At 33.9% G+C, this 23,464-nt stretch overlaps 1 protein-coding gene across 2 annotated transcripts; it reads right to left on the minus strand.

Moving 5' to 3' along the window:
• Window positions 1-1,102: 1,102 nt before the first annotated feature.
• LOC110691755 (DNA ligase 1-like) lies at window positions 1,103-19,212 on the minus strand. 2 transcript variants are annotated; one of them, XM_021868699.1, is made up of 17 exons: window positions 18,315-19,212; window positions 17,875-17,991; window positions 17,529-17,630; window positions 17,335-17,451; window positions 16,391-16,621; window positions 16,139-16,233; window positions 14,925-15,012; window positions 14,244-14,375; window positions 12,699-12,811; window positions 5,039-5,140; window positions 3,595-3,656; window positions 3,114-3,185; window positions 2,939-3,012; window positions 2,790-2,846; window positions 2,191-2,268; window positions 1,981-2,058; window positions 1,103-1,848 (listed from the first exon to the last, which is right to left on the minus strand). In XM_021868699.1, the coding sequence occupies exons 1-17, from the start codon at window positions 19,176-19,178 to the stop codon at window positions 1,774-1,776; spliced, it is 2,457 nt and encodes an 818-aa protein (XP_021724391.1). In that variant the 5' UTR covers window positions 19,179-19,212; the 3' UTR covers window positions 1,103-1,773. The 2 variants fall into 2 exon arrangements, with proteins under 2 accessions (XP_021724391.1, XP_021724390.1); XM_021868698.1 differs by having other exon boundaries at window positions 3,595-3,659.
• Window positions 19,213-23,464: the final 4,252 nt, after the last annotated feature.

Consider the following 23,464-nt stretch of genomic DNA (forward strand, 5'->3'; position numbering starts at 1 on the left):
TATTAGTTCTACAGTTCTAAGTAAGAAGTGATAAGTGTCCTTACCACAAAATAAAAAAAATGCTAAGTGTGACTAAAACTATTGCAAAGTAATTATAAAATCACGTCCCCAACTAAAAACAATAATCTAAATTACCCTAACCTAGCTTATTTTCAATTAAAAGTCACGTAGCAAATTTCAGAATCGTTGATCAAAGTATTTACATAACAATCTTACACTATTAAATCATTTCAACAATACCCTCCAATATATATTTAGGTGTTCCCCTCGTGAAGAGGATCTCATAATGTTCCATTTTCATTACACTTAAAAAAAAAGCTCTCTTTGATCATATTTATTGTTTTTTACCTAAACGAAAACATTTCCTCATCCGATATTATTCTTCTCTTGATATTTCATATTTTTAAAATATTATTTTTAATTTTTACATATACGTATGAAGTTTAATATCGGAAATAATGCCAATTATTTTCATTAGTTTGCCAAATATTCCCAAACCTCTCCCAGTGACAGATCTAAATTTTTTGATTAGAGGTAGCACCAAGCCAACAAGGCAACAACTAATACTGTAATAACAACAATACTCCATAGACCATAATACAGTACAAGACAAGTCATTTAACCTGTGACTTTGAGGCTTGGTGGAGTTGTCGGGAAACTAACTTTATGACTTTGAGGTCACGAGTTCGAGCCCCACCAACTACATTTATTTGGGAATAGGGGATTCCCTTAGTTCCCCTCTCTCAAACATTGATCTGGAGAGCTGGACTTTACAAACTTGAATACTGAATACGAAGTACAAAGTATATCATCTAACATAACCACAATATGACAAAAACAACATAAAACTTAAGTTGCTCACACCTTCATTCAACGTACCTTTTGAACGATGGGTCAGGTATAATATGTGAACACCAGGGATTGTTAAACAATAACAGAAAGTAATTAAAAATAAACAATTTAGTCCAATTTGACAAAAATGGAGACGCAAATTAAGGGATTTATAAAAAAAAAGGGGCCAAAAAAGTGGTTTATATAAAAACAAACGAGAAAAGAAGATATAAACAAAAAATGACATTAATGTAAAGAAAAAGGGGATGAATAAACAAAATTGAAGTTGTTTAACTATTCATCAATGGGTGTTTAGTCAACAAAATTACTCTCATTAGTCATTAACGGCCTTGACAATACAACTGGTAGATTTCTAACAAGCAGGCACACGGTACACCCGTGTACAGCATCCTAAAGTTATTCCCGAAAAACTTCATTACAGGTAAAAAATACAGCAATAACCAAGTACACTTTCATAATCACTCCAATTCAGAAACACTGTATGTACATTCCGTCGTAGATTACAAATCATATGTATGCCAAAAGCAGAAAGGGTTGGTGATACCAAAGTAAACATGGTTGCTATAACTACAAAAATCCAAGAACCCCATTGTATTTTCAGATTCATAACTTTGGTAATGAATTCCAGACATTGTTAAAATCTGATCAAATGGTAGTCCAATCTACTGCTGTGGATTGGACTAGTGGGTGCACTTTGTGTCTTCTATGTATCGTAACTCAGTAAAGCCTCGGCATCTTGATATATTGAACAAGTATGCCTCGGCCTTTGAACCGTACATGAGCAGAGTTTCTGCTTGATTTTGAAGGGATTTTCTTTCAACCAGTATGAGTCCTCAACGAGATGCTCATGAAGCAGCATGTGAATGCATGTGCATTTCAAACAGAAGACTAGCACCAATTTAGGGAAAAAGGAACAGAGTATCAGTCCTCTTCTTCCAAATCATCTTTCATTTTGCGGTGTGGAGTGTTTGCTTGAGATCTGTACATTTCTGCCACCTGAAAGAATGTCAGAAACATCTATCAGTGAAATACTAGGGGCCATTATTATTACTTTCAAAATTCACACCATATGTATCCTAGGAACAGAAAACTGATGTAGAACAGATTCATAAAGATCAATTACTTCACCTGATCAGATGATGTGGCGTCCTCTGGAGCTTTGTCTTCTCTAAGACGAACCAAACGTGGAAATCGGAGTGAAATTCCCTGACAACAAGACAAAGGATGGGGATCAACACGAGGTAGTAGTATAAATCAGAGCATGTGGTAAACTAGAGCTTATGGACTGAACAAACGACACACATATAAAAACAAAGTGGAAGTGATACAAATGCAAACCTTGTCAGAATCTACAATACCAACTGCAGCACGGTGGACAGGACTAATAGTCAAGTCAGCTGCTTTGACCTCCCATACCTGCAAAGAGCAAGCAATGCTCAATAACAGCCAGCTATTATTTAGAACTCAGCTTGCATAAACCGATGACTTGTATCTAGCATTGCACATGGATATTTATATAAACAATTAGAGGGGGCACACTGGTTGGATCAAGAAATGGTGGTCATTACAGACTAAAAGCTCTTACGTAGGGACTAGGGAGAACCTACCCCTGTAATAGCCTACGGGATTTCAGTTCGTCGCATTACTTCAATCATCTTTAATTAAAAGATAAAGGATATCGCATTACAGGATATAAAGGCTACTAGAAAACAGATCTTCATTTTAGGAAAGGAGAGATATGAAGGGAAAAAGTATGACATCCCATATCCAGAAAATTGAATCAAGCAACCAAGCATATAAAGTGATGTTTCCATTCAAAACCAAAAAGAGAATGCCTATTAAGTGCATCCTCTACAGTTTGGAGAGAGCAAACATATTTGGCATTTATAATAGGTGCTCAATCAATAACAGGTATGACAGATTGTTTGGAAATTTACCTCAGAGGGCTCAAACCAGACATCCGGTTTCAGGTTATCTCCATACCGAAAGTATGTCTGTATACATCAAAGACATGAAATTAACACATGAAGTGTTTCAAGTCCCTAAACCAAGTAAAGAATTACGCAAAAAGGGGAGAAATGAGGACCTTAGGAATCGAAATCACTTTAGATCGAAGACTGGAAGAACGTTCCTCAAGCACTGCCTCAGAAAAACCAGTACCTGTGACAGATGAATGTCCAGCAAACACAAACATTAAGACAATGCAAATGAAATGCATATAAACAACTTACAGTAGCCACAAATTAACATTAACACATTACCAATCTTGCATATGCTCTGGAACTCTTCATTGTTACTGTCATAGCAAGCAAGAAGAAAAGCACCATAAACACCTGCAAATTTAAGTTATATCAGACGACCCAGGCCTTGGTAGAAAAGGAAAAAAAAGCATCGGTTTGCAAGGATTTTCAAAGATGTAACAAACTATGCGAAAAGGCATCTCATTTCAAGATATAACCCTACAGATAAGAGAATAACAAAGAGAACGGAAGCAGAAACAAATGAAAGAGCATGTATATTTAATTTACTGCCTTTTTACTGAAAAGACTAATTAAATAAACAGGATTATTAGTGTAGTCATGTGTCTAAGATTCATATCCACTATCCAGACACAGATGTTCAGCAAAATGGGTGAATTAAATTGACTCAAACCTGAAGGAAAAATTATATGAGGCGGAGCATATTTCATATGTATAGCAGATATGGCAAAAAGAAGAATAAGTAGATGAATGTAATCTCGACCTGTTCGTTTCCCACGGCCATGGAATGCTCCAATAGGCACCAGATCCAGAGAGTCTCCAACACTGCTGAATGAATAATATAAGCAAATTAAAAAGAGGACAAACTGGAAGGGGGAAGGGGGGGGGGGTGAATAAATTCAGGTTCAACCAGGTTCACTAGCTAGCTAAATCACACTCCAATTCTTTCAAGGCCTTTGTTTGCAAAAACTAGCTGAAAAAACTGAGAGCTCCTGAGCTGAATGAATTAGAAGTGTTAGTAAAATTAACTGTTGATTTAGCTGAGTGAAATGACAAAAGGATATGTTTCGTTTTTTAAAATATAACATTCACATTTAGTATATTTTAAGAAATCTTGGGAGTACAACCTATTTTGCACTTCTTTTGGAAATAACTAACTAATTATATTAAATTTTAAAAAAAATTAAAAACAAATAAATAAATAAAAATAATACCTTTTATTAACTTTTTTTTAGTTTGGTAACGCTACCGGTTGACGGAATCCACCCATTATTCCATCGGTCAATCCATGGGTAGATTAGTAAGTTAGGATGTTAGTGCATGTGGAAAAGCTTAGAAGTGGGGCACTCGGGCAAAATCATCGGTGGTTTATGTCAATTAAGACTTTAAGAGTGATACCAAAACCAAAAAAATGATAATAGGTTGTTTTTTTTAAAAAAGAAGAAGCACTTTTACATACTCCGACATCCATAGCCCCTCCTACTTCCTCTACCAACACTTACCAATGAATTGAGAAGAGAGTGGAAGTCAGTCCTTTTTTGTTTTTTAAATAGGAGGGAGAACGTGGTTGTGAGAGTGTAGAATTAAGTGGGTCCCACAAGTGGTGCAAGAGAGGATAAGAAGGGAAAAAACAATTAGCAAAAAGGAATAAAGCAAGAGTGGGAAGAGCTTATAGGAGCCCAAAACGGAAAGTGGGAAGAGTGATAGAGGAATTGTTTAAAAATAAATGATACAAAATAGGTAGTTTCTCACAAATTTTCCTAGATTTAGAACCAAATTTTATATACTACCTCCGTTAATTATTATGTGTAACTTTGGGTTATTATTTGTGAGATATAAAAATTCCAAAATTGCACACAATAATTAACGGAGGTAGTATATAAGTAAGCTTTGTTTAGCCAAACTTCTGAAATGAAGTTCCTGCTTCTTCATAGCACTTTTCTAGGAACTGTTAATAGAGAAACATCGAATGTGTCCATAAAAATTATTTCTAACAAACAGATATCACCTAAAGATATAAGATATCTCTTGAAGCTCCACTTTAGCTTTCAGGTAACTGCAACGTGCTAGCAAAGCACAATTAAATCTACTGTAGTATAATAGTTTCAGTATATGTGGCAAATCATCCAAAATTTCCATCTGTAGTTCTTGTAGAATGTCAATGAGGATGAAATGATAGATACTGATCAAGAAAATTATGTTCTTACCTGTCCATGTAATCCTTTTTCAATTTAAGCCAGTTATTAGATCTCTTTGAAGGCTCATAGGTGGCCTCTTTTTCCAATGTTTTGATAATCAACCCCTCACAACTGTAAAACAGGGAAGAAAAAAGAAAAAAAGAGGTTAGACCAAAAAAAAAAAAAGATAAATGTCGAAGGTAGGAACAAAACGAATAGAATACAGAACTGCATATACTTCTACAACCACTTCGAAGTTTAAAGCACAATAAACACATCTAGAGGCTCAAAATGCAGCATGAAGAAAAAGACAGTTAAAATCTGAATAGCCATTAGGAGTCATCTTGTATTGATGACTACCAAAGGCTTACCGTTGTTAATCGAAAGGCACATGAGCAACAATGAAATCACACTCTGGACCAACTCATAGTAGCCTTGGAACAAAGTTAAGGATAGACCTGGGGTCGAGTATGGATCGGGTCAAGTTCGGGTCGGATAGTTATCGGGTCAAGTTCGGGTCGACTGATAATTGGGTCGGGTCGGGTATCGGGTCAACAATTCGGGTCGAGTCAGTTCAGGTCGGGTCAATTTTCGGGTGCAAATTTCGGGTCAACTTTGGGTCGGGTAAACTTCGGTTCGGGTCGATGCATTGGGTTAGATTCAACTCTGTACATATATTTATTTATTTTTTGACGAGAAACTCACTATATATATTAAGGCTACTTTTTTCATGGAATATACTCATATAGTAATTGTTAGAATTTTATTGACCTTGTTTTTTTTTTTTTTGGTGTTTAGATTGAGAATCAATTTCAGGATCTCCGGAAACAAAGAGGGATGCTCTAACTAATTGAGTTATACCTCACTCTCTTATTGACCTTAGTTTTAATACTCTTATTATCATTGTCACTGTTCAATGTTGTAATAATTTCTTTGTATTATTCTTATAATAATCTATAATATAACCTATGTTTTTTAAGTGCTCCATAAATTTTAATCTATAATATAATCTTTGTATGCAGGCATGCCGTGAAGGAAATTGATCAATAATAGATTTCCTATTATAATTATCAGTAATTTACATTATAGAATTTTACCAATTGAATATTCTTAAAATATTTATTGTGGTGGCGATTTCAACAAGTACACACAATGACACAAGAGTGACAAGACTATATTTTTTTTTCTAATAAAGACTTAAAGAGTAGTAGCGTGGATGGACGCCAAGTCGCCAAGTACACTTACTCGAACTGTGAACTTTTCTTAACCGATTCGATCAGATATATGTTATGACATGCTTTGTTTGAAATTAAATTTACTGATAAATTGTAAATTAGGAGGTCAAACCAGCCAACATATACTCAATTTTATTTTTGTGATCGATTCAATCAAAAATAGATTATAACATGCTTCGTTTGATAAAAATTCATTGTTAATTAGGAATTCAAACAAGTCAACTTAAACTCGCTTGTAATTAGTTCTTAAAATTACATGCTTTAATGTATAATAACATATGTGATCAAGTACTTAAACATAAGGGTGGAAAACGACACACAATGTTATTATAAAGTTGATTAACAACATTATTGTAAACCTATCCGATTCCAATTAATTTTTTTCAAACGAAACTCATAACAAGGTTTTTCCTATTCAAGGTAATTTGATCTCAAATTCAAACTTGATAAGATAGATTAAACCATTTTCGGGCTACTTAATAGCTCAGTCTCCGACTCTCCGCGTCTAAATTACTTCATAAGTTCATAGGGCGTCTCATCACTATTAGAGTATTAGTATATTATGAACTAATGAATTATGAAGTATTGCAGTTATGCAAATATGCTTGTATCTATCTACTACTCAATTAAACAACTAAACTAATGTAATAAATGAATGTTAATTTTTGATTGAATATAAGATCATTATCGTGCATTATATATTGATATTTATATTTATAAAAACAAAAATTTATTCAGTTATAAACTTATAATAACGGTAATTGGTGCACAACACAATATGATACTTCCTCCGTTTCTTTTTAGTTGACACGTTTCTTTAGTCACGTTTGCTAATGCTTAACTTCAGCCATTCATATCCTTAATCACCGATAATAAAAAGTTATGAAAAGTTGATATTTTGAAAATAAATACCGTGACGAATGTTACAAGATCCTACATGACTATATTTTTCACTACATATAAAACACAAAATACGGTTAAAGAGAAGTGTGTGAATAAAGTCAAAATGTGTCAACTTAAAAAAACGGAGGTATTATTAATTAAGTGAAATATTCTCATATTCAGATATAAGATGAAATTTTAACAAAGTTACAACTTAAAAGTGAAAATTTAAGAGGAAAACAAAAATAAAACATTTAACTTGGTTAAAAAATTGTGGGAAATTCTTCCCCCCAAATGGCTAAAACTCCAAAATTGTTAGCGGGAATACTCCCTCCAAATTTCCAAGAGTAAAAGTAAAGAATTCTAAAATACAAAAAACAAAAATAAAAGTAAAACAATAGGAAAAAAAAAAACCTAATTACGAATTTACACTCCCTAAAAAAAAACAAGGAAAAAAAAAACCTACAACCGTTTTCACTCTCTCTTTTGTCTTCACTATTCTGACTTCTCTAATCTTATGCTACTCATCTGATCTCAAGTGCTCCAGCAAGGCAAGGTTTCCCTCTTTCTATCTTCCTCTTCTTTATTGCGGTTTTTTGTTTCAAATTTTATGATTTTCAATTCAAGTTTTGTGATTGATTGATGTTAATTTGATACTTTGAGATTAGGTTTTGATTTTGCAATTTTTTTCACTAATAGGAAGCCAATTCACGAGCTTCATGTACTTGAGGTGCGCTTAATTTGGCTTGCATGTGGTTCTCCATTCCCTCAGCGCCTTCTAAGCTTTCTCTCCTCCATTGAAGCCAGCCTTTGAAGTAAAGATTTTCTTTTTAGATTATTGAATATCAATCAATGTCTCAATTTAGAGCTTAATTTCAGATTATCAGATTTAAGCTTTTTGAAAAGATAGCCAATTTAGGGTTCTTGAGTATAATATTTATCCCATTTTTCTTGAATAAGAGACTGTTAAGGTTTTTTCATAGCTCAAAAACTTTGTATATGTATGCCCAGATAAAGTAGCTTGAATTGGGATTGTGAAAGCTTCCTTTCTTGCATCGTATGACTAAACTGCTTCTCAACTAGTCATAATTGTTTAGCTCTGAACTACTTATGTGGTTCTCAGTTCTCACTGCATTGTCTGTCGAAATATGAACCTATTTCAGTGTTAGAATTTCATATCCTAATGATTGGCAATCAATTCTGCCATATTTTCATCATGATCAGAAGTTATTCCAAACTCTTTTAGGTTTCTCTATGACCATCAAGACCCCTTTGTTTTTGCTGTTTCCCTTTTTTTTCATGGAATAATTGATTACATCTTCATCTTTAAAAACAGAAGGTTGCTTTTCCCACTGCACACCTTATCTTAATCTGACAATAACTAATGATATTATTCTTGCTTTTTTTGCAGCAATGGATGATCATATTATTTACGACGAGCCTATTATTTCACCAGAGGGAACAGAGGATGGTGTACAGAAGCCGGTGATCCTGAACTTACAGTTGAAATCAACAATGTGAGCACTATGGAATCTGGATTTCAAGCTGTAGAAAAGAAACGGAGTCTAGTTTGGCGGGAATTCCTCATATTTGACAAGATAGAATCTAGTGATGGGAAACAGAGGTCAATTTGCAAACATTGCCAAAAAGCATCCTTCATAACCGACCCCCATTATGGAACCCAAAATATGCAAAGACATCTACGAAAATGCAGTGCATATGAGAAATATTTGAAAAACCGAGGAAACAATTCAAACAAAGGTAAAATCTTTAACCAAATTGTGTACAGAAATCTGGTAGCTAAAGCCATAATAAAACATGGGTATGCTTTCTCTTGGGGTGAGCATGATGGTAATAGAGAAATTCATGCATATTTAAGTGATGATGTAAAATTCATTTGTAGGAACACTGCTAAAGCTGATTGTTTAAAAATGCATAAAACTTTGAAGGCTCTCTTGTCAAACTGAGGGATATTTGTCTCTAACAGCTCACTATGTAGATGATAATTGGAAATTAATTAGTACAATGCTTGACTTTAGTCTTATTGATTCACCACACACCGGAAAGACCATGTATGCTGCTCTGTTGCCCATGCTTCAAGATTGGAGAATTGATGATAAGATTTTTGCTTCACATTAGACAATGCATCCAGTAATGATAGAATGCAAGATTATTTGAAGGAAACTCTACTTGCACGAAATGCTTTGTTGTATAATGATGAGTTTTTTCATGTACGATGTGTTGCACATGTATTAAATCTCATTGTTAAAGATGGACTTAAGATCATTGAACATATAGTTGAGAAAGTAAGACATTGTGTGAAGAAGATAAAATATTCTGAAACAAGAAAAAACACTTTTCGATCTTGTGTAAGTCTAGCTAAGAAAAAAAAAAACAAAATCATTGTGGCTTGATATTCCTACGAGGTGGAACTCCACGTACATGATGCTTGATAGGGCTATCTTATATCGTGAGGCTTTTAGGGAGATGTCTGAAGTTCAAAAATGGTGTCCTACCTTTGAAGAGTGGGATGTTCTTGAGAAGATTCGAGATGTTTTAGAACCCTTCTATGAGATAACTAAGATGTTCTCGGGAAGTGAGTATCCTACCTCAAATCTTTATTTTGGGAATGTTTGGAAGATTCTCATGCTTTTAATAGAGTTGGAGCACGATGATGATGATGTTTTGAGGACAATGGCAATAGAAATGAAGAGCAAGTTTGATAAGTATTGGTTTACCTCAGAACAAGATGATTATGGCATGTTATTTGCATTTGCTATGATTCTTGATCCTCGTTGCAAATTATCAGTGCTAAAGTTTGTTATGAAAACATATTTGGAGATGTTGAGGCTACCATAAGAGTTAGTGATCTCCATCTTAAGTTGGAGAAATTTTATAAGCTATATGCCCAAACCGGAACATCATCATCGAGATTGAACAACAACACTGATATGGCACATGCCTCACATTCCAGAGCCTCCATAAGCAGCACTTCAGCTGGAAACCGCAAGCGAAAATTCTACTATTTTGCGGTAATTGTTCTTCTGTTATTTTATTTTGACATCTGTGCATGTCTTTTAGCCGTTCTCAGGAACTTGAAACAATTTAAGCATAATTTGCCTCCTTTTTAAACATCAGCTTTTGACAAACCCTTCAAATCCTTATTAGGATTAAAGCCTATCATAATTACTTATGCTTGGATCTTTTAGCATGTTGGCTAGTAAATGGAGAGAGTTATTCTGTATTTGTATGCCTATATTAAAGCTTTTGTAGAAAAGATCTATTGACCCTGAAAACTTGGGCAAGTTGATGCGTCTACTCTTTTTTACTTTATTAGAATTAGAAGTTATATACTAGCTTGTTGTGAAGAGGTATTCTGAGCTTTTTGACGTTGTAGCTGGGATTAATTAAAGATACTTGAAAAGTACTCCGTACTTTTTTTTAATTGCCAAGCCTTTATGTTTTGTACTCTGTTGTGACGACCTCAACTCTTTTTCTTGGAACTTCATTAGAAAATTACTTTATTTCTTCTCGATTCCATGTGATGGGAGATTGCCTTCCCAATTGCTTTTGCCTGTTTTTTCTATTTGTTATAGATTTTGTCACTCATCCTATTACATGATGTTCTACTCTACTTCAACACTTTTTCTTCTCTCTGCTTTTTTTTTGGGAAAGTCAAAAAGTTGGACCCTTGTGACTTTCTCATATTAAAGTTGAGGAAAAACTAAGAAGCACTTATGTAACCACACCACCTGAGTTTAAATAATTTTAGTAGGTCATTATGTGAAATTACTAGTTATAATACCCGGCTATTTGGCAGTTAACTTATATTTGCCTTCTGTTTTTCTTGTGTTTACTTTATTTTTTCTGTCAATTATAATCCTTTTGATTATCCTTCATTCTTAATCTATTGATTAGACTGATTTTTACATATTTGCCTTCAATTTTTCTTGTGTTTACTTTATTTTTTCTATCAATTACTGTTTTTTTTTATGATTATAAGTAGTTGTTATTAAGATTATAAGTTAAGTTTATGTTATAAGTTAAGTAGTTGTTATTAAGATTACAAGTTAAGTTTATGTTGTTTTGTTTGGTGATGTGTTTTATGGTTTGTCGTTGACTTGTTGTGTTGAATTCAAGAATATGACGATAAAGAGGCCTCATCTTCTTTTGATGAGAGGTCAATATTGGATGGATGTTTACCTTGAGGACCCTAAACTAGATCGGAAAGCGGAGCTTGACATATTAGCTTTTAGGAAAGAAAATGAGCATCGATATAAAGGCCTTTCTCATTTGGCTGGAGATATTTTGGCCGTGCCATTGACAACCGTCGCTTCCGAATCAACTTTGAGTCAAGTATTGAATAAATGGAAAAGTTCATCAATTCCTGAAAATGTGGAGGCTTTAATAACAACTCGTAGTTGGATGTACTCTTTTGAAAGTAAGTATTATTCATATTCCTGCATTCTTGTTTAGAGTTGTACATTCTTGTTTCTTTATCTTATCATTTATAGTGTATTTGCTTATATTATTGTTTTTATATTTATGTAGCAAATAAGGATGATGGATTTTTTGGTTCTTATGTGGATTGGGCGGCGGCTCCAAGTGTTAATTGTCAACAACAATTTTAAGAGTCGAATATTGGAGTATAATTATTTAGAATATTTTGTAATTTCATTTGGTATTGAACATTATGTACTCATTATTATTGTACTATTTTTTTTTTCTAGACTTGTGAGAATTGTGACTTTTATTTCAAGCTTTAGTAAATTTTTTCTCATCTTATGGACAAACTCCATAGAATAGTCGTTAAATTTCAATCTTTTTACGAATTTTTAATAATTTATAAAGAGAAAAGGCCGAAGAAATTGAGAAAAGTAATGCTCAAAATATGAAAATTACTTACACTGTTACACATTACAAGTTAAAAAAAAAAAAATTAAGTCAGTTTGATTGCGGTTATTTTCTATTTCGATTTGCTTAGGTCAAATCGTTAGCTTAAATAGATTCTGGTCATTTCAAATATAAGGTAATCTTAGTTTGGGTCACTTTGGGTTTCGAGTCTATTTGGGTCAATTAATTCAAGTTAAAGGTCTGGTCACTTTGGGTATCGAGTCAACTTCGGGTCGGGTCAAGTTCGGGTCTCGGGTCTCGGGTCACTTTGGGTCACAGATCAACTTTGGGTCGGGTCATTTCGGGTCTCGGGTCAACTTCTGGTCGGGTTATTTCGGGACGGGTCGTTTCGGGTCAAGGTCGGGTCAATTCCACTTCGGATCGGGTATGGGTCGGGTCGGGTTGATTTCGGGTCATCGGGTCTGGGTCAAGATTGCCAGGTCTAGTCAAGGACATTTCTTTACTCTAATACTGAAACATCAGCTGCAAAAAGATGTAACATAAATTTCAACTACAAAGAGAGCCATGGCTAAGGTCACAGGAGAGATTTTCTCATAATATGTGTGTAAATAAAACTTATTCTCTTCTGCTAAATGGAAATAGAGGTCATATCTTTAATTCTTTCACATTTAAGAGCTTTGTCTACAGACAGTCTACAAAAGTTGCATGAAGGAGATTACCTCGCATTGACAGATGCTTCAAGAAACTTCTGTATTTCCTCGATATCATTAGATGTGAGTATTGTCGCAAACTGAAAATATCCACAATCTTCCTCAAATGAATCATAAAGATGCTGCAGTATACACAACAGGCTAAGTTAAATATATAGAACCAAAACACAAAGAGTATCGGAGCATCCACATCCATTAGGCTCCCCATAATTTCTCTCTCCTCACCTTATTAGTCCACATCACTTTCCACTAACTTTATCACATACCCTTCCCATTTCACAATTCCATACATACATTCATTAACCTTCCCATTTACTTTCTCTCTCCTATTTTTCCATACCCCACCACCTTTTCTCCCTCCTACTTTCCTACCCCAGTAATATTAACAAAATAATTTATAGTGTAAAATGGGACCACTTTACTTTTGGGAGGGTTCCAATATTATTAACCTCCCCAAATTAAAGAGATGGATGGGGAGCTAGTACCAATGGTGGGAAGGTCCCCACTTTTACTTTTTGTCAAATGGGGAGCTAAATTTCTAACCAATGTAGATGCTCTCAGAACAGAAAAACACATTAATTCAAGAAATTTTTCCAATAATTATAAAGCCTTAAGTACATTTTACGTTTCTACTTATCAGACATTTATAAAATTTGTAAACTTTGCTTGGGAATACTGTTGTGGTATGTCCTCACAAGAAAGTGTCTACATTTAACCCTCCCAGAACACCCCCAACTCCAGGGTGACCATATATCCCCATAGAGAAATCAAACACAGTAGGATAATTCAGCATTCTTGGGATTTTTAAAGAACTCGTAACCAAAAATATTTAATCTGGCCTTTTCTTACTTGGTTTTCCCTTGCCCTTTTTGAGTGCAATCTTTATGAGATTGACAACCCTTACCTCTTGCTCATACATATATTCAATTATTCATGCTGGTTGCAGACAGAAGGGCTTCTTATAAGCTTAGTTACAATAAAATAACCAATGAAGATCGCACCAAGAGGACGTATGAGAAGATCAAGATCTAGAAGTGTTAGTTTCAAAGCCAAGAGTCATCTAGAAGCGTTATAGTACCAAAAGGCAAGAGTCATTTAATAAACTTTTTATGCTACACCTGTCTTCTATTTGAGGTGCTCTAATATTGTTCTTTAAGTTATTGCTACAAAATCTTGCTTTGGGCACCCCAAGAGAAATATTGGAACAAAAAAATTGGGCAAAGAGAGTAAGTGTTAGTATATTGATGCTGGGTTATTCAATTCAAAACCCTATAGCAAACCAATATTCTTGACATACTCTAAGTTTATTTGCTGGATTAAACTTACAGCTATGTGAGTATTAGGTAGCTAACTTTTTATTTTTCAAATTACTAAAATCTATGATGCAACCATTTCAGAATATAATGGCCTTAAAGAATTTTAACGAAGCAGCTTGCAGCATAATATTATTACAATCTTTGTTACTCAATGTAAATAAAGAATGCACAAATTAATAAAGAATAGAGGAAGAAAGATTGATGTACTGAAGACAGTAAGCATACAACATGAGAATACCTTTCTACGAACATTAAGCTGTTCCTGGAGAAGTGGCATTCCATTCAAATACAATATGTCAAAAGCGAAGACACAAACATCAACCTTTATCTCACTCATTTTGACATTTTTGCGAGCTCGGGTGCTAAGTATCTAGAACCACCACCAAAATAGTATTAGGATAAAAATTATACAGAATCCATAACTTAACAGAGGGAAACAATTGATAAAAAGATTTATGATAGCAACCTTAAGCATTATCAACAGTTATTATAAATTGAGTCAGAGTACAGCTAAAACATAAAGGTTGTTTGTGATTGTATTCTCAAATAAGTTACTTCGGAATTGATATAATCATATAAAAGTGAGGAAAAAGGAAAAGTCCAATAATGATGATAGGAATGCCAATAAGATCAGGAATTCATTTTCGAACATTGTTATTATTCTGCTTCATCATTTTAAGCCTTGCATAGTAAATTAAAAATTCAAATTAATGAGTGCCATCTGAAGGGTTCATTTTATAAAAGAGCATGAGCTGTAAAGAATGAATGATATGCAATAACAAAACCATTGATGTAGCCATCCATAATACAGCAGCTACTCTATGCCTCATTTTATAGCTTATTATCTGAGGAACAAAGGCTGCCATACACCGCCCATACTACAAAGAATGCAAATAAATTCTTCCAAATGATCCAATACCTGAAAAGGAAGAATCTTCTGCTTCTCACGATCATAAGCAACAATTTCACAGTCCAAAATAAAAGACTTTACTGATGGCTTCTTGAATCTGGAAAACAACAGTAAAGCACAGTAACAACCAATGATTTTGTAAGCATAAATGTAGATTAAAGCATCTTTAATCTTAAGAAAAATTATAAAGAAGATAATATACAACATGTCTGCAAGTCATCAAGATAAATCAAAATCAAAATACTAAAAGGCTTGATATTATTAGAAATCAGTTAAAAGATGAAACCATGAACCATAAGTGTCAATAATATGAATTTTGATGCCAAGAAGCCAAGAGAAAAAAGAAATGCCACTTTACAACCCCATAATGTAGGCATAGCAAGCTCAACAGTGAAACATTCATATAAAACATGGAATTCCAAGTAACAACGTTACAAGAAGGCTCAGCCTATGAAGCTACGCAAGGTAACTCCTAAAAGATCACAGAAGTAAGGATACACAATAAGCTTTTGAGCACCAAATGATGCAACAACCACATAGAGCATAGGATCCATTCCCCTCAGCTTATTTTATTAAGTTTCAGCATGAATAAGTTTAGTCAAGTAAAAATATATTTAGTAAAACAGGTTTAAAGTTAGAGTTCAGCCAAAAAAAAAAAAAAACAAAATAAAGTTCAGTAATACAAGTAAAGTTCAGCTAAAATAAGTTCAGAAAATAGGTTGACTTCTGCAAAAGCAAACAATTAAGCAAATATAAGGTCTTTTATTTCAGCCAATCAAGTTTTTTCCTGCAAAAAAAATAAGGTAAAAAGAAAGCTGAGGAGAGCCAGCCATAGTTACAATCATCGGAAATAATAAAAAGAAAGGGTTTTTAATCAGAAAAAAGCATCCTGTCAAAAAAAAAAAAAAAAAATCAGAAAAAAGCAGTAATGACTGATAGAGGCTACAAGTAAATCTAGAATTTTGTAAAAATGCTCTAACATCAGCTAATGATTGTAGCCTCTTGATAAGGTGCCAATCCTTAAAACCTGAATTTATTCAACTTTTAATTTTTTATTTTTTTGAGAGAACCTGAATTTCTTCAACTACGTTGATATTTGCCTGTTATTGTTTCTAATAATTCCTAACAATTAAATGTACCCGTTTCCGTACTCTTTCTTCGGTTCTCCCCTTCCACTCTCTTGAGTATTCAAACAAGAGAAGAACTACATCGCAGATAAGTACCTTGGAAGAGCAGTAACGACATCAGGGAATTTCTCCGTGTTCCTTTCAGCATTTCGGCTGTATATCTCAACAGAACCATCTTCCATGAAATGAATCTGCATTTAATTAGCAGACAATATAAGTTCAAAACATCATTTGCAGAGGACTCATTCTTTCAGACCCTTGGCACCGAGAAAGGATATGGCAACTAACATACTATACCTAAGTAATTACAATAATCGGAGAAATTGAGAAAAGGCACACAGAAATTACTTGAGCACGTTCTCCATCATACTTGTATTCACAAGTAAATACCATATCTTGAAACTTATCTATAATTTCTGAAACTCCATTTGTTGGCTTCGCTAACATAGGTCCTATAGGAACACCTGGTGTAAAGTTACAGGTCTTTGATAGATTCCATACACCATCACTGAGAAGGGCAGGGATAATTTTATCATACACAGGAACCACAGAGTATACTTGTTTGACAATCTTTCCAGCCTGATACAGATAAATTCGAAATTGTCAAGAGGAATTCATGAGGATAGATCAAAAACATTAAGACATAAAAGTAATCAGTTTGCATAAAAAGAATCTATGAAACTTGTGCAAAAGGCAGCATTAAGCTCCATGAAGAAATCATAATGTAGCAAACAAGTTTATTACAAAAGCAAAACATATAAGCAATGTAGAAATATTCAAAACCAAAACTGCTCATATCTAAGAGCTTCAGAGTTTCCATGAAAAATTCAACAGTCCAAACCACATTCTCAATGAACCAGAGTTCAAGACAGAGTTAATGGAGACTAGATATGCAGCCATCCATTTTTAGTAAGATGATATGTCAAATAAATTTATGAAGAGGAAATGCACCAGAAATAGGTGTATGTAAAAAAATAATCCTCCTGTTTTTTTTTTTTCTTTTTTCTTTTTTTTTTTTTTTTTTTTTGTGTTTCCTATTTCGGTATATCAGCCACTGAGTAGAAAAATGTGGGTATTCACTATTACTGACAAATACCATGACCTTTGGAAAGTAGCATACATTTCCTATAATTCAGTAGAAAGTAAAATTTGTTCACAAACATCTAATAGCAGCTAAATATCTCAGTGGGTCAACAAAGAACACAACAGCAAAACAATAATCAACAAAGTCAAAATACCATCTTGATGCCATACAAAGTGCTGATATAAGATCTCATCTAGACACCACTTACTTCTTCTAGTGGAGATTGAATATCTGACGGGGGCTTTGAATGCTCTTCGGAATACACAGCAGCTTGTCCCAGGGCAACAAGAAGAGTTTTCTCTGCCAAACTAATCCGCAATTTTGCCTGAAAACAACATAATTATGAAAATTGGAAATACATATTTAAACATAAATTAATTGCACTTGAATCCACATGTAAACCTGAAGTAGCCGCATCAAGTAAACAGGTTCACAATCTTTGGCAGCCACAATAAGTGACTTGATATAATTCTTTTTCCTTTCTTGACTATCCTTCCCGGATGCCTATAGAAATGACAAACAAATGCAATTAAGATGACTATAGAGGTGAGGTAAAAATCATCAATCACCAATAGATCTCCACTTTAATTCTAATCAAAAGATCAAACCTTATTATTTCAGAGCCACAAGGAAGAAAATGAGGATATTAGACAATAGAAAAACCATCAAAATTCATTTTCCCACTTAAACTATTATGCAATGAAAAGATCATATGAAATGTAGCTAAAACATAAGAATTACACTCCACCTTGGCAATGAGCTGGAATGTATTAAATACTTTGGTAATGGTCAGTGGTGGAGGTTGCCGCATCATACTTTGCTTAGAACGGATTTCTTTGGCGACATCCCCGAGATCACCTAAATCCTGTCAATGCAATACAATAACAAATACAATCAAGGATGGATAAAGACACAGAATGCAACTTAACAAACCCTTAGAAATGTTTTAACAACCAAGAACCACCATAGTTCTACATTCTAAACCATCATAGGAGTTCTTTCTTCCCAGTTATTTTTGCACAACTTTCATGCATACAGACCTAGTTCTATCATCATAAAGTCACACATATACACATAGTAATCAAAAGTCAAAACTATCTCTAAAACATGCATAATTTGCCATACAAGATACAACAAAATGCATCTACATTACAAGAATAAACCAGCAGATATATCACAAGCCATTACCTTGTACAACTTCTTAACATTTGCTTCAGTAGCTCCACAAGCCTCGGCAAGCGCCTTAATAAGCGTAGCATCACCGATTCCGAGCTCCAAACCTTGATGAGCAGGAGCAATCTTGTTGGCCAAAAGATAAACAACCTCCAAAAGATCATCAGGAGTCTTTGCAATGACAGTCCTCAACACATTACAAGTAATATCAGTAATCACAATCCTACCGGATTCGCCTTTAATCATATCAAATGCCCTAGCAAGAAAAAGAAAAGGAACTTTATCACCATCCCCCCACCACGCCGCCAAATTGGGTTCGAATTTCGCCGGTTTAATCTTCAAATTAGCAACAAATTCATCCACATTAAGATCAACCTTAGGTTTCTTGGCAAAAGGGTTTTTCAATTCAGGCTTTTGGGTACCCATTTCTACCACTGAATTGGATTCTTGGGGTTTCTCAACAGAAATCGAAGTGGGGTTAGGGTTTTCTGGAATTGGGGGAGATGGGTCTAGGGTTTTTCGTTTCTTTGGGGAAGAAGAAGAAGTTTTGGGGTTTTTTTTATTAGGGGATGGGGTTTTCTTCTTAGAAGATTCTCGAGCTTTGTCCATCATAGCTGCCAAAACGGAAGAAGAAGAAGGAGGAGTAGAAGAGGGTGGAGTAGAAGAAGGAGGAGTAGAAGACATGGCTCGAAGCTTGAAATTTATAGGGAAATTGAGGAGAGAGAAAGTGGAGGAGAAAATGGTGGTGTTGAGTGGGCGAAGAGTGAGAAAGCAAGAGGAAGAAAGAGGAGAGATTTTCAACATTCGACAATGTCGAAGGATTTTTGAGGATGAAGGTGGGAAAAAATGGCGGGAACTAGGCCGTACGACTATGAACATGTGTCTGTCGCCGGCTACGGATGAAATGAATTATTGCACTAAAACACTCTATTTATGTTTAAAAGTGCCAATTCGATTACGTGGGTCGGGTTTGCTAGAAGACAACAAAACTTCTCAGAGAAGTTAAAGTAATACGAAATCTCTTCTTATGAAATTTAAAACTTTTTAAAGAAGTTAAAACAATAACTTATCTAAGAAGATAAACCAAGACAGCAAACTGAACACCCAAGCCATAAGGAGGTGGTGGCCGACTGGTTGCCGATGTTGCGAGCAACTAATTCCAGTGGTGGTGAAGCTTCAAATAGTGACCTCAACTTTTAAAGTTTTAAATGACAATGGCAAGCCGAAAAACGACGATGAATACAATTTAACCGCAAATTGACCACAAGTCCACAACAAATAAATAAAGGATGAGGAGATTAATGTATATGTAAAACTCAAACCCCTCTGCATACCAACACAAACGTGCCACTTTTGGCGCGAGCGTGCAGCGTGCTTACATCAGCCCATAACTTATGCTTTAATCAAAACAACTTCATTTTGGACTATAATTACTTTTTCGTTACTCATAAATTAAAAAAAAAAAAAAAAAAAAAAAAAAAAAAAAAAAAAAAAGCATGTGACCAAACGTTAGAAACCTCTTGAGATGAAATTTGATTTCCAATTTGAATCAACTCATAATATTGATTAGGAAAAAAAAAAGATATGGCCATTAATAATAATAATAATAATAATACCGATGTGTGTTGTGCTACCGGTTGGGTGTTCCACTATTCTCTATCATGACACCATGCTCTGCTTGTTCAAGGGTTTTTACTGGGGATATTTTCGGTGATCATGCGGTGTCTTGTTCTGATATTGTGGGCGTTAAATATCGGCATAATGTTGTTCGGGATACCCTTGTTGATATTTGCTATCGGTCAGGGATTTCAGCTAGAAAGGAGGTGGACATTGGGTTGTCCGGAGGGAACGATGGGGCCCTCAGACCTACAGATGTGTTACTTTATTCATGGGATCGTGGTCGCGATGTTTGTGTTAACTTGGCAGGGTCTTCTCCTTTGACACAGTATACGAGTTGTGGCTGATGCGGCCCATCGGAAGCGAGTCAAGTACGAATCCAGTTGTCGAGCAATTGGATATAGCTTCCTTCCTTTCTCTTTCTCTTCACTTGGGGAATTAGAAAGGGAGGTTGTTGCATTACTGAAGCGGATCCAGAAGTTCTCGAAGACTCAGGACATTGGGGCACGTGCTGCTGCTCATATCTTCACTAAGATAGGTTTTGCTATAGCTAGAGGAGTGAGGGCCCAAATTATATCTCAGCTTCTCACTAATTTTTTGTAGGATGTATGACTTTGTCTATTTTTGAGATACCAACTATTAGAAGAGTAACAAAAATACACATAAAAAAGAGACTTGATCTAGATGAAGAGAAAAATACCATCCCCTTATTATTACAAATTAGTGAGTAGCCCGAGCATTGCCCCAGGTTGCTATCGTCACAAATTTTCTAAAAAGGCGGGTGTATGTTAATTTATTGCAAAACGGATTGAAGTTATGTTAAAAGTATTTAAAGTTACCCTTTATACTATAAAAGTTATTATTTTTCTAATAGTAAATTTTAGCTTACAAAACACTTATAATGTATTAGATTAATCATATTAGCCTTTACAGTATGTAATCATGAATCTATAAGAAATTACACATTAGAATAAAATTCAAATCAACAACAAATTAAAAATTACTCTTTAAGGGGTTCAAGTTACCATAAAAATAGTTAAAGTTACTCTCAAACTGACGGTCTTACAGTAAAATTAACATAAACCCACCTTATACAAGACTTATTGTAGTACTATTGTAGATGTGCAATTGATAAATTTTTTAAAAGGCTTTTCAAAATTGTAATTGTCATTGTCATTGTCAAACCAAAACTGAGTTATTCTTTAAGTATTTTTTTTTTAATTGAACCTTGTGGTTTACACTTATATAATTTTTTTTTTTTTACATTTTAATAACATAGTTGATAGTTGGCTTATATGGTTAAATAGTCATCTTTGTTATAAAAGATTGAGGATTCTGGAAAAATCTTGCGTGGACCTGGTCCATAATAACTGACATTATATTGTACATAGTAACTCTAATTTTAATATAGTAACCTTATTTATAACATAGTACCCCCCCTGTATTTTAGTAAATGTTACATTTCTTTTTTTTTGGCAAAAAATTACATTTAAATATTATATCCCTTTCATTTCATGGTCCCCACCTAAACCCACTACTATTTTTCTTTTATTATATCTTTCCTCTCACATTCATTACTTTTCAATAAACTATTAACCTCATTATCTTTCTTTTATGATTTTTTAATACTCCAACTACCGCACTTACCTCTTAGTTTATTTACGTCAATTAAACTGCCTAAAACTATGTGGCGGTCAAAATGTAACACTTATTAAAACACGGAGGGAATAACCTTTATTAAAACTTGTGTGACCTTTAATATTATTGTGAATCTGAAGTACGACCTTACGTTGAATATAGTGACCTTAATTTTAATGTATTGACTTTAATTATTCATATTGACCAATATATATATATATATATATATATATATATATATATATATATATAAAAAAAAACCACTCTTATAGCCTTTAATAATGCCAAAATGACTTTTATTTCAACATAATAATCTTTATTAATAAAACAATTATAGTGTCTCTAATGTTAGTGGTCCATAATAAATTAATGTGAACCGGGTCCATTTAAGAGTTTGTAAAGGTGTTCGAACCTTCTTATCCTTATGTTTTTAAAATATGGAGTAATGTTTGTTGCTTGGGTGATGTATTTAAGCTAAAAAAAGGGAAATCAAATTGTGTGGTAGAACTAAAGGGAGGTATGAAAGTTTGGATATGTTCATTGCATCTCAAAAAATTATTACTGCATTTATATATATTGCTCCATATTAAACAAATGTCATTATGGGGTTTTAATGTCTTAGAGCAGGGCATGACAAAGGACAATTCTGGAAGAAGGTTGCTTGCATGCCTTGACTATGATGTAGAAATAGGAAGAAGGGGTTGCAAGTTCTTTAGATGGGTCGATACAAAAGCCATACTGGTTGAGAGATCAATTGAGGTGATTTTGGGGCTATTGCAAACTGAAGCATGAAGTAATGAGTATGAGGAAAGAGTTGAAGCAATCTAATTAGTATGCAAGTAACATTAAAAGTGATTACTTGATGCTAAAGATGAGAAGGGTTGCTATGATGAATTTGGGGTTCAAGTGTGAACTATAAAAGGTTATTTTGGTTGCGTTTGTAAGTGTAATGTGGTATACTATTAAGAAATGATTGTAACGAATATGGATTCAAAAAATGATAAAAGAACCTTCATCATAATATGAATAACATAATCTTTAACCTTAAAAAATAAAACATAGGAAAAAAAGATTAAAAAAAAAAAAATCAACAAGTGTTGTATGGACCCGGTCTACATTAAATTATTGTAGACCCAATATTTGACACGCACAAATAATATAGTCACATTCTAGATGATATAACTAATCACTTTTTTAGATGATATAATTTTCTTGTTGTGAGTCATATTTTGAATTATATAGTCGTATTTTAAACAATTTAGTAAGAAGATATAATTATCTTTTGGATGATATAACTATCTTTCGAATGATATAATTATTGTTTGATACTTTTTTTAATGATAAATTCATTTTTTGAATAATACATTTACATAATCAGTTTTCTGGATGAAATAATTATTTTTCAAATGATACAATCACATTTCGTATGATATAACCACATTTCAAATGATATATATACTAGATGGTTTGGTGCATAATATTTTTTTTTTTTTGACAAAAGCAAATGAAACCAAACAGCATTACTCCAGATTAGAAAGGGTAAGCCGACATTTCCTTGCAATGTCATTAGCCCTTTGAACCTGATCTCTATGAACCTTTAAAATCGTGCATCTTTGGAATGAAGCCCCCACTTCCCTTAACTCCTGCAGTAGCCAGATTATCGATATCTCCATATCAGGGTTGTCCTGTAAATTGTCTAGAAGGGACAAAGATTCAGACAAAAGTAGGATTCCTTGCCTTCCCCTAGCTCTCACCCATTTCATTGCTTCAAGGTTGTTATACACCGGGTCTATTCTCCATGTGGTTTGGTGCATAATAAGTTATTATACACCGGGGTCTATTATAGAATTTCTAAAAAAAAAATATGAAAACCTTTCTCTCAACAAGGAATTCGTCAATTACATCTTTCT

Source organism: Chenopodium quinoa, unplaced genomic scaffold (genome assembly GCF_001683475.1).
Source record: "Chenopodium quinoa cultivar QQ74 unplaced genomic scaffold, ASM168347v1, whole genome shotgun sequence".
In the NCBI taxonomy this organism is placed as follows: domain Eukaryota; kingdom Viridiplantae; phylum Streptophyta; class Magnoliopsida; order Caryophyllales; family Amaranthaceae; genus Chenopodium; species Chenopodium quinoa.